The 15534-nt window shown below is 41.5% G+C and overlaps 2 protein-coding genes across 2 annotated transcripts in view; both read right to left on the bottom strand.

Moving 5' to 3' along the window:
- Positions 1 to 6796, bottom strand: part of LOC126419724 (fatty acyl-CoA reductase 1-like) — a 35296-nt gene extending 28500 nt beyond the window's left edge. The window contains exon 1 of the mRNA XM_050086904.1: positions 6677 to 6796. Coding sequence (XP_049942861.1) covers positions 6677 to 6796 — 120 coding nt within the window. The remainder of the gene's footprint in view (positions 1 to 6676) is intronic.
- LOC126418730 (fatty acyl-CoA reductase 1-like) overlaps positions 1 to 15534 on the bottom strand; it is a 498968-nt gene that overhangs the window by 456986 nt on the left and 26448 nt on the right. The gene's annotated exons all lie outside the window — the stretch shown is intronic.

Genomic DNA, 15534 nt, shown 5'->3' with positions numbered 1-15534 from the left:
GTGACGCCGAATCATAATAAAGCCAGGTCAAGTTCCTGTAAGTACTGATCACTCCGGCCTAGCTGCATCTCGTCCCCAGTCGCCGCCTTCAATGAGACCTACCCCACTGCAGCAGTCGGTCTCTACATCTACATCTACATCCATACTCCGCAAGCCACCTGACGGTGTGTGGCGGAGGTTACCTTGAGTACCTCTATCGGTTCTCCGTTCTATTCCAGTCTCGTATTGTTCGTGGAAAGAAAGATTGTCGGTATGCCTCTGTGTGGGCTCTAATCTCTCTGATGTTATCCTCATAGTTTCTTTGTGAGATATACGAAGGAGGGAGCAATATACTGCTTGACTCCTCGGCGAAAGTATGTTCTCGAAACTTCAACAAAAGCCCGTGCCGAGCTACTGAGCGTCTCTCTTGCAGAGTCTTCCACTGCAGTTTATCTATCATCTACGTAACGCTTTCGCGATTGCTAAATGATCCTGTAACGAAGCGCGCTGCTCTTCTTTGGATCTTCTCTATCTCTTCTATCAACCCTATCTGATATAGATCCCACACCAGTGAGCAGCATTCAAGCAGTGGGCGATCAAGAGTACTGTAACCTACTTCCTTTGTTTTCGGACTGCATTTTCTTAGGATTTTTCCAATGAATCTCAGTCTGGCATCTGCTTTACCGATGATTAACTTTGTATGGTCATTACATTTTAAATCACTCCTAATGCCTACTCCCAGATAATTTATGGAATTAGCTGCTTCCAGTTGGTGACCTGCTATATAGTAGCTAAATGATAAATGATCTTTCTTTCTATGTATTCCCACGTGGTACACTGAGTTTCGTCTATGTCTAGCTGAATCATCTTCTACCAGCTATCCATACATCACTGCTACATCTAATGCTTCCAAGTCTCAAGTGGCTGCTATCGAAGGAGGAGCCACCTTCCAGGCAGCCTCAACCTATTTCTGATTGTCCTCAAGGAGTCCCATATGACAAGTTTAGCTTCGTCGATGTCCATCTGCACCATCTACTAGGTGTTATCCATGCGTCGCTACTAGATATTATGCTTCCTGGGCTCAAATGGCAGCTATAGAAAAAGGTGCCACCTTCTGGGCGACCTCGTCTCGCTTCTGATGGTCGTCAAGGTGTCCAGGATTTGGGATAATTGTGCTACCCAAATGCCTAGCCCTTCATTGTTGTGGCATAGCTTGCTAGATGTACACCCACTTCTGCTGCCCACATGAATGCAGGGCTAACGTTGGCAAGGGCGCGCCTTCTGTTGTGTCAGTATTTTGGCTTGCTTGCGTCCTCATCAAAATGGTTCAAATGGCTCTGAGCACTACGGGACTTAACTTCTGAGGTCATCAGTCCCCTCTAACTTAGAACTACTTAAACCTGACTAACCTAAGGACAGCACACACATCCATGCCCGAGGCAGGATTCGAACCTGCGACCGTAGCGGTCGCGCGGTTCCAGACTGTAGCGCCTAGAACCGCTCGGCCACCCTGGCCGGCCGTCCTCGTCAGGTGCAAGCCCTTCACTTGACCAAGTGCTTTGCTGAGGCGCCCATCACTGCCTGAGATTAATGCTCGCTATTCAGTCATCGCCACCAGATTGTGCACAAGCTTTTTAATAAGCAGATCTGTTGTTTATAGACCATTTCGGATTTCATGACCGCCGGGAAGCTGATAGTACACGTTCTGCACACTATCTGTGAGGACTATCTTCCTCAGCCAGCCCAAACACTATTACGAATGGTGTCAGAAGTAAATCAGAAACATCGAGCGTCATGGGTCTAGATGCAGCATCGTCATCGCAGCGTAGCAAGCGAAGACAACTTTTTTTCTGATGTTTTACATCCTTCGGATTTTCAACAGTGCCACACATAAAGGAGTTGGTTTAAAAGTTGGTTCCGTCAAGGTGAGCTTAGGTACTGACTTGGGCGAATGTAGGGGTAACATGAGAGAAACATACACTTATACGTGCCCAGTTAGGTGTACACCGTGTAATTTGTTGGAACAAAGTGTCCCCTGCGCTCAGTCCTATTCAGTGATCTTTTTCAAAACTAGAAGGCCAGAGCGTTATGCCAATGAATGCAATGAGTTTGCATAACAGGAGAATATATTAAGGAGTGTTTTTTTGTATGAGGTGACATTAGGATTAAGCTTCCCTGTTTATGTCCTTTTGTTACACATACGGGTTTTACAGTGATTAAGTCAGGAGAACAGGTGGTTGTCACTCAGGAATCTGTTGGGTCTGTTTGGAGTAAATAGCACAATTAATCGCAGATAACACAGACGTGCTTATGCACCCCTTCGTAATAGGACAGATCATTGCCCAGTTTATCAGTATCCAATCTAGACGTTATTCGTTAGCTTAGTTGGTCCTTTTTCAGCTAAGGCAGCAGAGAACGTGTTAGCGTTTGTGGACAACCTGTTGGCAGATACAAAGCTGGGCTGTTAGTCAGAGGATCAGCTGTGGTACATTATGTCCCAGGTCAATAAACAAAATATTGACTAATCATGGTTTCTTTTCTACTGAACAAGTGCTTGAGAGAATTCATTTTCATTTGTACGCTATTTTTATTTTTGAAATAAACGCTGTCTTTCTTTCTTTTGCTATTAGCTAGTTTCGCACCTTTGTGCATTTCTGTTGTTTATCTCACAGTGTAATTCTGTAACCCTGTAATATCTTATCATTCACATATTTGTGTGCAGCAAGCTCCATTCGACTATGTCTTTAATAAACGTTTCTTACTATTATTTTAATAACCAGGATAACTTACATACACATCATTTGAAAGCTGTGAATTCAATATGCAAAACAGCCTGCATGCACAACATTAAAATGCATTTGTTTCCCGTTTCAAATAAAATTACAAAATACATGGTTCTAAAACGTTGAGCACATCCCTCAAAAATTAGAAGTGGCTGTGGGTCTACATACACGTAGGGCTATGGAAAAATTAGAGACGAAATCATTGTTAGAGCTTCAGGACCTGTTTAAACCTTGTGGTTCTTTGCAAGAATTTCCAGTGATGCAATACACAATAACAACAGGAAATGGATCAGCAGAGTACTGTATATCATATTTTGTGCCTCATCACCTACAACCAGTGGTGGAGGAGGTGGTTAACCAACAGTTAAGGGACAACTTCATTGAAAAAGTATAGGTCCTTCAGGAGCACCCACGGCGGTTGGCGTGAGAAACGGTATGGGTGGAACAAAAGCTTATAATTTTTGCTGTGGCTGTAGATATCTTAATTGTACAGTTACAGATTTGTGTCCAATACCAAATATAACACATTCCTTAGAAAATTTGCCGCAATGCAAGTTATTTTCTACCATATATCTCTGGAGTGGTTACTATCAGTTAGAACTAGTACTGGAAGACCAGCAGAAACCGGCGTTTACAGTTCACTCGGGACAGTATTAACATCATTTGACGCTGTTTGGGTTGAAAAATTTGCCTCGCACATTACAGCATTTCCTGGAAAGGATTTTATGAGGTTTAAAACCAAGGAATAGGGTACATTTCGATGACAGGGCTGTTTTTTCTAAAAAAATGTGGAGAAGCTTGAGCTGTGGTTAAGGGAAGTTTTGAAGTGAATGTACATGGCGCAACTGACACTAACTTCATAGAGGTTTCACCTCACATTACAAGAACTGCAATATTAAAAACATGTGATTACTCAGGATGGCCTCTGGATAAACTGTTGACAAGTGACGACCACTCAGGATTTTATAATACTGCAGAAAATTTGTCAAAAAATATTCAGAAACAATTTGCTGTCTTATTCCTTCGTTGAAAAAATTAGTACTGTTCCACTAGACATCAAAATGCGTGGTGCATTCAGAATATGAAAGAATTTTTTACAACTAATTCAGCGTTATTTTCTTTTTGTGTTGCTAGTAATCGTGCAATGCGCTGCATATTGTCAAGAAATAGACTGGTTGGAACTTACCGATGCCAAAGAAGTTAAAGAAAGCAAGGAGGAGTGATTCTACCATGGAGAGGAAAACACAGTCTCATATATAGCATGACATACATCTGATGTTATTTCTATGGTAAGATATTAAAGTGATAACAGATCACACGAGTTACAATGGTTATTGTGGTTGAAGGATCCATTAATGCATTATGCACTAAACATAACTGAATTCAATTTCAAGTGATTTATAAACCTAGTAGGAATCACCAGAATGGCCTCACTAGGAAGGTTGGTATATTAAAGACAGAGGGTCACACCATTGTGGAGCGGAAGGCAGTGCAAGCTGACAAGGAACGTAACCTATTTCCAATGCACACACAGTACATTGTGGACAACTGTGTGTTATCTAAGAAGACAAAACATAGACAACATTGCAAGCCATGGTGCATGAGGGTGTACCGAGAAAGGCACATGACCACATGTTATCAGGACATGGGGGGGGGGGGGGTCAAAGAACTGCGGAATGGCAGGTAGCTAATCACTACTGGTAGCATATGCGCAAACAGGATGTCAAGCAGCATGTGAAAAACTGTGCACCATGTGCATACTGACCTGTACTGAGTCATCATTGTATTCCACTGTAGAGATTACCTGTAGCTAATAAGATATTTGAAGTGATTGGTATGGACATCTTGGGGCATTTTGAGAAAATTCTGGCAAAGAATCGCTATGTAGTGATCATTACAGATTGGCTTTCCGCCTACGTGGGGCTAGAAGCTATCCCAAATCAGCAACCCAACACAGCGACACAGGCAGTAGTAAAAAATTTATTTCTGAAGCTCAGTGTTCCAGAAAAATTAATTACAAATCATAGCACCAATTTTATGTTAGAACTGGTGAAACAGCTTTGTCACCTACCGCACATTGCTAAATTGAGGAGAAGCACTGGATATTTACAGGCTAGTGAAGGAACAGAGCCAGTGCTTAGGACAATAAGAAAAACTTCAAGTCACTATGTGAATAGCCATGATAACAACTGGGACACCTTGTTACCATAAGGTATCACATCGTATTAGTAGGAAAAGACAAGGCCTATGATCATATTAATCAGTATGCGTCCATAAAATGCCATCATTATTCATGTTAAGTAAGTTTAGAGTGGGGATGAATTCAGAGCATGTGAAGCCCTTCACAAGCACGTTGCAGAAGGTATGGAAATAGGTGTAGAAAGCAAAGACAAAGACCCTATAATGTCACGAACAAGTGGGACAGTACAGTGCAAGGGCAGTTGATTACCAAATAGGCATTGGGTAATGTTGATGAGCATGCACACCATGAACGGAGAAACAAAGAAATTCCTCACCTCGTTTCTCAAATAATTAAAATGACTTCACCACTGAATATTAAGCTACAACATCCTATTCATATGACAGTCAGACATGTCGGGGCTTGTCTGTACATTTCAGGCACACATAACTCTTGTACCATCATTACCGGCGCCAACCCGGAAATATAAGGGAGTGGATAGTAACTGGAAGACAATGCAACAGGTAGAACAAATCATCCCCGTACAAGCTATGCGCAGATTGCCATATGTTTTAAGATGTAGGATTGGGCCGATTTAAAAAGTATAGTGCACTATCATTTTGTGGGAAATTTATCACTTGTATTTTTACGATGTTGCTAATAGTACGTGTCTGGTCTACGATCACTGAGCAACTGGTAGCAGGCACTCATCCTGCCCATCATCCTGAAACGACGATCCTGGCATATATTAGTGGCGTCCGCCCGAGCACTACTGCACAAGGTACAATAAAGAGGCGAAACATTATGTCCACCGTCTTAATAGCGTACTGAATCACCTTTGCAATGCAATACAGCAGCAGTTCAGTGAGAGCTGGATTCTGCAAATTCTTGGTAGGTTTTTGAAGATATGTGGCACCAGATGCCTATGCACAGGCATCGTGATCTCTACAAATTATGGGCCGGTGTTCTGTGGGCACTTAGCTATCACCCAATAGTGTCCTACATATGTCTCACGTGCATTATTGCATTAATATCTGGCGGCTTTGGTGGCCTCAACATCAACATGGATTCACTATGATGCCCATATACCCGCTGTAACGCGATTCTGACCTTCTGATGTGATTGCTGGCAGATGTCATCTCCCCAGGGAAGACATCAAGCATGAAGGGATCCAGGCGGTTCGCAGCAATGTTCACGTTGTCGACAGCTGTCACTGTGGTCTACATTATCACCAAAGATCCTGAGTAAGTTTAGGTGAACGTCCCCCAGAGCATAAAACTCCCCTACCAGGCTGCATATGAGGCATGGTACATGTTATTAACAGCTATGCTTCAAGATAGTGGCGTATCTGGCCCTGACTATCGACCTGCTGTAACGATAAATGTGAGTCACCAAACTAGGCAACACGCTTCCATTGCTTCACAGTGCAATCTCGGTGATCCTGTGCCCATCATAATCGTAATTGACTATTTCGTTGGGTCGACACAGGAAACATGGTGGATGTCTACAGTAGGGCACCATATTAAACTATGTACCTAGACAGTGTGTTCAGTGAAATTTGTGCTTGCACCGGGATTGTACTCTGCCATTTATCTCTATTCAGCCTCTTAAACTTCCATAATCCGTCATGTTCCCACAGCGCCATGTAAATACTGAAACATCAGTATTCCACTGGGTAGTGGTCATAGCGTTTTGGTTCACCTGCTTAGTACATCGGAAAAGCAGGGACACTCACCACATTGGACACATAGTCTTCCAACCTCTCTTGGGGGTCCAGTCCACGCTTGGGTCTCACCAGCACGTAGATAGTGCCAATGTCAGGGCAGGATCGCAGCAGCTTCTCCACGATGGTCATCCCCAGGAAACTGGTGGCCCCCGTCACCAGCACCGAATGGCTGCCCTACCACTGCGGCACTCGGGGACCTGAACGCACATCCTCTCTTCCCAGAGAAACCATTGGATATTTTGTTTCCTGTAAATGAGGACATGGTATCAGGAAAAGCTACAAACCTGAATACATTATCTGAAGTTCTGAAGGTTGTAGAATTAAAATACATCAGGGAAAGTTTGTTCTCTACTTGCACAGAAGCTACATTGCAATTGTAAATTTCAAAGGACATGAAAGGGGAGCAGTAGTTGAGAAGGCAGTGACGAAAGGTTTTAGGTTATCCCCAGCTTTATTCAACTGGAACACAGAGCAGAAACCAAGGAGAAGTTTGGAAAATCAGTGAAAAGATCAAAGAAGTTTCAGATTTCTGTATGGTTTGGTTATTCTGTCAGAGACAGCTAAGTACCTCTAAGAGAATTGAAAAGGAGTGAACAGTGTCTTGCAAGAAAGATATAATATGAATGCTAACAAAAGTAAAAGACAAGCCATGGTCTGTAGTCGAATTAAATTAGGCTATGTGATGTAATTAAATGCGGAAATGGGTGACTAAAATTGGTAGATTATTTTGCTGTTAGGACACTAAAATAATTGATCATAGTCGAAGCTCTAAAAAAATTAAATATTCGCTGGCAGAAGAAGGAGAAATGTTTCTGACAAAAAAAGAAATGGGCAAGCACTGAATACGTGTTTGGATGGACTAGCTAATGAGTAGGTATTGCATCTAAGTGGCGACAAGATTCCTTTAAGTTGACTGAAATTGGGTTGATACAACTCACTCTGAGCTGTCAAGAAATAGTCAGTTTGGTAAAGCGGCGAAGATAGGGCAGGGGAATTAGTGCAAAATTTGTAGACTGAGATCAAGTCTTCGATATATTAAGCAGCTTCAAGCGGACGTGGGCTACAGTAGTTGGGCAGAGGTGAAGGAGTCTGCATAGGATAGACTAGGGTGGAGAGCTGCAACGAATATGCTTTCTTACTTGTCACAACAACGACTGCGTCGTTCTAGTTTTACTGCAGAAGCGACAGTAATTCGAGAGGCTCACAAATTTGGACATAATTTTAATTTCATAATCTGTTTTTAGTACTCAACAAATGTATTATAATTATGATAGGACTGGACACTGTTTAAATTTATTTTGATTCAAAAATATCTTTAGAGAGATGTTAGAGAAGTAACAGCTGACTGTTTACTTTCCTTTACATACAAAGTTGTATTTAGTTGGTTACTCCCTGTTTTCGTTTGTAACAGATCTGAAGATGGCAGTACCCGAAAGTGGTACTAAATGTTTGTGCGATGAAGAAAGGCCTGTAAAATAAAGTGTCACAATATGACCATGGACTCATTTTGTGGCTTCAATGGATAAAATTAGAAGCCACTTATATCCCTATAAGCTAATAATAATTACTTTTCATGACCATATTTGACCACTACTTATTATTTAATATTTTGTTCTATTTTAAAATGAGCTTTCCATTGAATGTATTATGTCAAGTATCAGACAACATTTATTTTGTAAAATTCCAAAGTGTAATATTATTACCAACAGTTTTATTAGTAACAAGAAATTATAATTGCTCTCTGCTGTTCATACAAAGGAAATAAAATTGAAATATGTTCATAAACTACTCGGTAGAATGCTGTATTTGGACAACCGAAGTCAGAATTATTATTTACAACTTTAACAATATATAGTTGTAATAAGAGGTATAATAACTTATATGGAGGAAAGGGGCAGATGTGGACTCTGATCACAATCTATTGGTTATGAACTGTAGGTTAAAACTGAGGAAACTGCAAAAAGGCGGGAAGTTAAGTAGCTGGGCTCTCGATAAACTGAAAGAAACAGAGGTTGTAGAGAGTTTCAGTTTGAGGTTTAGGGAACGATTGACAAGAACTGGGGAAAGAAATATCATAGAAGAAAAATGGGTACCTTTGAGAGAGGATATAGTGAAGGCAGCAGAGGATCAAGTAGGTTAAACGGCGAGGGCTAGTAGAAATTCTTGGGTAACAGAAGAGATACTGAATTTAACTGATGAAAGGAGAAAATACAAAAATGCACTAAATGAAGCAGACAAAAAGGAATACAAGAATGAGATCGACAGGAAGTGCAAAACGGCTAGGAAGGGATGGGTAGAGGATAGATGTAGGGATGTAGAGGTGCATATTACTAGGAGTAAGATAGATACTACCCTCATGATAGCTAAAGAGACCATTGGAGAAAAGAGAACCACTTGCACGAATATCAAGAACTCAGATGGAAAACCAGTACTAAGCAAAGAAAGGAAAGCAGAAAGATGGAAGGAGTACACAGAGGGTCTATACAAGGGCGATGTATTTGAGAGCAATGTTATGGAGATGGAAGAGGACATAGATGAAGATGAAATGGGACATATGATACTGCGGGAAGAGTTTGACAGAGCATTAAAGATCTACGTCAAAACAAGGCCCCAGGAGTAAATAACATTTCATTAGAACCACTGATAGCCGTGGGAGAGGCAACCATGACAGAACTCTTCCATCTGCTGAGCAAGATGTATGAAAAAGGCGAAATGCCCTCAGACTTAAAGAAGAATATGATAATTCCAATCCCAAAAAAAGCAGGGGTTGACATGTGTGAAAATTACCGAACTATCTGTTTAATAAATCACGGCTGCAAACTACTAACACGAATTCTTTACAGATGACTGGAAAAATTGGTAGAAGACAAACTCGGGGAAGATCAGTTTGGATTCCGTAGAAAAGTTGGAACACGTTAGGCAATACTGATCCTACGTCGTATCTTAGAAGATAGATTAAGGAAAGGCAAACCTACGTTACGAAATTTATAGGCTTAGAGAAAGGTTTTGACAATGTTGACTGGAATACTCTCTTTCAAATTCTGAAGGTGGCAGGGGTAAAATACAGGGAGCGAAAGGCTATTTAAAATTTGTACAGAAACCAGATGGCAGTTATAAGAGTGGAGTGGCATGATAGGGAAGTAGTTGTTGGGAAGGGAGCGAGACAGGGTTGTAGCCTTTCCCCGATGTTATTCAATCTATATATAGAGCAATCAGTAAAGGAAACAAAAGAAAAACTGGGAGTAGGAATTAAAATCCATGGAGAAGAAACAAAAATTTTGAGGTTTGCCAGTGTCATTGTATTCTGTCAGAGACAGCAAAGGATCTGGAAGAACAGTTGAACGGAGTGGACAGTGTCTTGAATGGAGGATATAAAACGAACATCCACAAAATCGAAACGAGGATAATGGGATGTAGTCGAATTAAATCGGGCGATGCTGAGGGAATTAGATTAGAAAATGAGACAAAGTAGTAGATGAGTTGTGCTATTTAGGGAGCAAAATAACTGATGATGGTCGGAGTTAAGAGGATATAAAATGTAGATTGGCAATGGCAAGGAAAGGGTTTCTGAAGAAGAGAAGTTTTTAACATCGAGTATAGATTTCAGTGTCAAGAAGTTATTTCTGAAAGTATTTGTATGGGGTGCAGCCATGTATGGAAGTGAAACATGGCCAATAAAAAGTTTGGAGAAGAAGGGAATAGAAGCTTTCAAAATGTGGTGCTACAGAGAATGATGAAGATTAGATGGGTAGATCACGTAAGTAATGAGGAGGTACTGAATGGAATTGGAGAGAAGAGGAATTTGTGGCACACCTCGACTAGAAGAAAGGATCGGTGGGTAGGCATCAAGGAATCAACAATTTAGTTTTGGAGGGCAGCGTGGAGGGTAAAGCCGTAGAGGGAGACCAAGAGATCAATACATTAACTAGATTCAGAAGGACGTAGGTTTCAGTAGGTACTTGGAGATGAAGAAGCTTGGACAGGATACGGTAACACGGAGAGCTACATCAAACGAGTTTCTGTACTGAAGACCACAACAACAACTACATGGAGGAAAGTAACCTAACTGCTATGAGTACACAGTGTCTCCCAGTTTCGGTAGGACTGTCACTATGAAAAATAAATATCTCTGTTTATGTTCAGAAAATTACTATTTTTCCAAAGTAGTTTCCCCCGAATCAAAACGTAGCAGAAATAATTCAATAATGTTTTGAAACAGTCACTTGCCTCTTTTTTTTAAATGCATATCATATCACAGTACAGTTTTCTTGGATGTCGTTAACGGAATGGTGTCTTTCCATTGCCATCTTCCAGTTCGGAAAAAACCAGAAGTCAGGCGGGGCCAAATCCGGCGAATGCGCTCCCTGACCCAGCACAGCGATCCATCCGCTGTGCAGAAACTCTTGCGCAATTTTCGCTTTGTGGGGTGGAGTGTCGTCATTGAGGAGCAACCACGAGCCTGCCTCTCGGTATTCGGGTCGAATTCAACGAATTCGCGCCCACAAACGCTGGAGGACTCGCAAAACTTGAATTTTCCTGTAGTGCCATTTTCCGACAAGTATCAGCCGCGTACTGTTACGTTCACCGCCATAATGCCTGTTGCAACAATACTAGCACTTTTACCTTCTACACAGCTGTTTTGAGAACTTAAAGGTTCGTAACGCTGCATCTCGCCACGAGAAAACATTGCAGTTTGGAATTTCACACAAATAGTTATGACAGAACTGGGACTCACTGTGTGAAATGATGTCACGTGACAAATTTATATGTTGTGAGTCATTGAGTTACTCTGCAACATCTACCGAAGGACGTCGCCATACAATACTTCTAAGAAGCAGTTACGTTCTGGATTTGTATGCAAGACGCTTAGGCTATGTATGTTGTGGAGAGAACAAAATTTGGCATAATAGATTATGTTGAACATCGAGGAATCTATTTCTAGCAGAATAAAAATCATGGAAACAAGGAAAATCTAAAATATTTAATTCATTCAAGACCTTATAATGTAAGAACCTAATCAATATTTTTACAACAAGGAATCATTCAAAGGGCTCAAAGGGGCTCTGAGCACTATGGGACTTAATATCTGTGGTCATCAGTCCCCTAGGACTTAGAACTCTTTAAACCTAACTAACCTAAGGACATCACACACATCCATGCCCGAGGCAGGATTCGAACCTGCGACCGTAGCGGTCACGCGGTTCCAGACTGAAGCGTCTAGAACCGCACGGCCACACCGGCCGGCTGAATCATTCAATGAAACATGGAAACAGTGGTAACAACCAGTGCAGAGGAAAAATCAAACATCATCTGCAGCAAATAGCCCTCATATTTCAAGCAAAATTGTAACTGCATGTAGTTGCAAACACGATATTCTAATAATTCAGTTAGCTCGACAGCATATAATGATGTAGGGCAGGTTAGACAATCAGTCGAAAATCCGAAGTGGGATCGTAAAATGAACATCCAAATCCTCAACATTTTAAGGGAAAAACTACAGAACAAAACAATTACACGCGTCTTGGATACAACAGCAACGTGGATCCGGTGATGAGAGAGACCAAAGCAGCTGGCCCTGTAATGAAGAGCAGTCTACCACCCTCCTGTGGCAAGGTGTGGCTGAAAAAATAGCGATAAGTAGTGGGCATACGAGTAACACCTTTCATTCTGATACAATGTCCAGCTTTTCTCAAAGATTCAAACAGTAATCAGAAACTCTTTCAGGAATCGCGAACTTCAGGCGAGCAGGAAGTCGACAATTACCGAGGTAGATTGATTACCAGCCATGGTTCAGCTATTTCCCGCTTTACACTGCATAGGTACAGGGATAATACTCTTTGCGAATGTCAGGAAAAAAAGGAGGAGATGTGAACAACTCATTTTATTGCAGTTTTTCCAAGAACAGCGAAAATGCAATCATCTTGTGAAGATGAAAGTGACCCTCCCAGTATGAATACCAGTTGTGTGTCACGAAGATATCCAAACACAAAAGTACATATTTAATGTTATACAGCTGTGCCGCCCATGTTTATACATTCTTTTCGCTAACAGTGGTTACATCAGTACTTCTATTTCATGATGTGTGTATATTCCTCAATTGTGGATGAGTTGTTTCCTGTTTTACTGTTTTACGGTTACACTTGGTGTCTTGTCCTGATTTTTTTAACGTTAGGTTATGCATCTGTGTCGATACAATTATAATAAGCTTAAACTGTACAGATCCTTACTATTTTGATATTTCTATGCGTTTTTTAAATTTTGTACAAATGTGTAGGTACTGTAGTTCAACAAATACAAGTCAAAAAAGAATGGAAAATCACAATCTTCCACCTGAAATCAAGTAAGGAAGTAGAAAACAGAAGATAATATACTCAGGTGTGGTGCTAAAGGAAACCGTACAACCCTCCCATTTATTAATACTTACATGTATCATACTTATAAACTTGTTATTCCTTACGGAATGTAAAATGATTGTGTAAAAATGATAATCATGAAAGTAATAATGCACGTCTAATATCTGAGATAAATTCAGAAGTGAGAGAGAAATATGGAGAATAACAGACGACTGTTCAAAGGAAACAGAAGCCAAATTCTCGTTTTGTGTACTTCAGTGGAACAAAACGAATGAAAATACGTTTCTGTTTAACTGAATATCGGAAGAGAGAAGAAAGAATCATTGTGATATCTATAATCGTAGCGGGCGCCAAGTTAAAAAGTTATGTTCTTTACACTTCCATGGAAAACAAAAAAAAAACATCCATGTTACTCAGTGCATTTAGGTCAGACATTGATAAGTCCAACATTATGGCTACCTGCTTAATAGTGCAATGGCACAAACCTCTTCGGGAGGCCAGAGTAGTAACTGGATCGCCATAGCCACTAACAGCCGACGGCGACCTGTCTACAGAGAAATCCCTCGTTGTGTGGCAGTTCTCACCTTCTGTGTGGTGACACCTGCACCTGGAATCCACCCGAGTCATTTCCACATGGCACAGAAACGCCATTTTCACCACACAGTCTGTGCCAGGCAGCGGTATTTAAGCCTCCCGGGATCGACTTGTGATTATCGCAACATCAGGGTACCGAAAAGACGCTCGGCCTGTGTCTGTGAAAGCACTACATTTGGCGCAGCCTCCACTGCTTTATCCAGGAATCATTGACTACATACTGGCTGACTGGACTCCTGAGAGCTGACTTTCTGTCGTGGCCACATGGTCCGGGAAACACAGCGAAATCCAGTCAGCTCCTGTACCTGCAGGGTCCATGTTCAGCACCCTGGGCAGTCCCACTGAGCCAGCCTAGCGTACCTACCCCTGAAAAATGGTCGTCGCTCTTCTGCTCCAACATCCTGACTGACAAGGTTTGGGAATTACGAGGGACATTTTATAAGCAACGCACAGGTTGGTATTACTGTGGATTGTCTAATGCAGCGACAGTGAATATTAGGTCAGATGTGGTTGGGAACTCGAGGAAGAAGCACTTGTTTTCGTTTTTTCGCTGTGTACTCTAAAATAAAATTGGCAAATGTAGAAATGGATCCTGCAGGGGTCTCGCGTATTGTGGCTGTTGAAAACCAGAGGTCGTACACCAAGATCTAAACGTTGTTCGCGAAAACCCGACAGAAATCCACAGTGAGTTAAGTGAAGTTTGTAGTGTTTTTACAGAGGGCCGAAGTTCGGTTTCAGTGGTGGTCGTACGAACCTAGACGATAATCCAAGACCTGGAAGACCAAAAATGTGATGAACGAAGTGTGAAACTTGTAGCACATGCTCCTGAAGAAGCTCTCTGAAGCGTCGGGAATTCTGTCAACATCAGTATTCTTTATTCTGACAAACGACTTGAAGAAGGGAAAAATTTCTGCGAGATGGGTCCCGCACTGTTTGACTGTTGAAGAGAAACAGAAACACCAGGAAATTGCAACCTTCCTGAAACAACGATTCGACCGTGAAGGTCAAGGATTCTTGTGTCGAATTGTCGCTATTGATGAAAAGTGGATTAGAGGCATTGTACCAGAGTGGAAATCACAGTCCAGTGAGTGGAGACCTTCAGATTCTCCAAGTCCAAAAAAATTTCGAAGCGCTGAATCAAAGCTGAATCACCAACGAAACATCATGACAGGTAGAATCAAAAGTCGAACAAGTGTCACAGCAGTGTATTACTGTAACTTCATATAAAACTTGGGCATAAGATTTACAAAACCCAACATCAGTTGCTCGAGGCTCGGCCATGAAATTGCTCGCCCGCGTATCGGCACTGTTGCAGCCAAAAAATTATGCGAATACAGATGGGAAGAGTTGTACCGTCCTCCCTACAACGCGGACACCAGTCCACCAGACTTAAACTTCTTCCCGAAGTTGAAAAAACCTATGCTTGAATGTCTTTATCTTTCTTTGGAAGTGCATTGTATTATCACTACCCGAGCCATTCGACAAATAAACAGAAGTGGTGTCCTGGGTGTAATACCAGAGCTTCTTTGACGTCGGAATTCAGTCATACAGAAGCAGGGAGAGTATACTGCATGACTGTAGAGAGATACTGAAGAACAACCATAAAAGTTTAAGTAGAAAAAGTGGGTATATTATTTATGAAATACCCATTGTAAATAACGCTATTCGTACACAAGCACAGAGTTACTGTGCTACAGCAGGTTAGAACATATTTTTCGCAGTTGATGCTTCTTCCACCCTAAGCTGTTCTACGTCATTCAGTCTCACTGACGCAGTGAGGCCTTGAAGTGCTTGCATTAGTGTATTGGCTGAAAACGCAATGTGCTCAGATGAAGCAACTAGTTAACCTTAAGTTTGTTGCGAAACTGAGGAAAACTGTTGCAGGAGCTCATGCCATGTAAAGGCAGTGTGCGGAATGTT

This window comes from Schistocerca serialis, chromosome 9, assembly GCF_023864345.2.
Source record: "Schistocerca serialis cubense isolate TAMUIC-IGC-003099 chromosome 9, iqSchSeri2.2, whole genome shotgun sequence".
Lineage (NCBI taxonomy): Eukaryota > Metazoa > Arthropoda > Insecta > Orthoptera > Acrididae > Schistocerca > Schistocerca serialis.
Note: the sequence above shows the minus strand (reverse complement) of the source record. Positions and strands in the feature narration are given on the sequence as shown.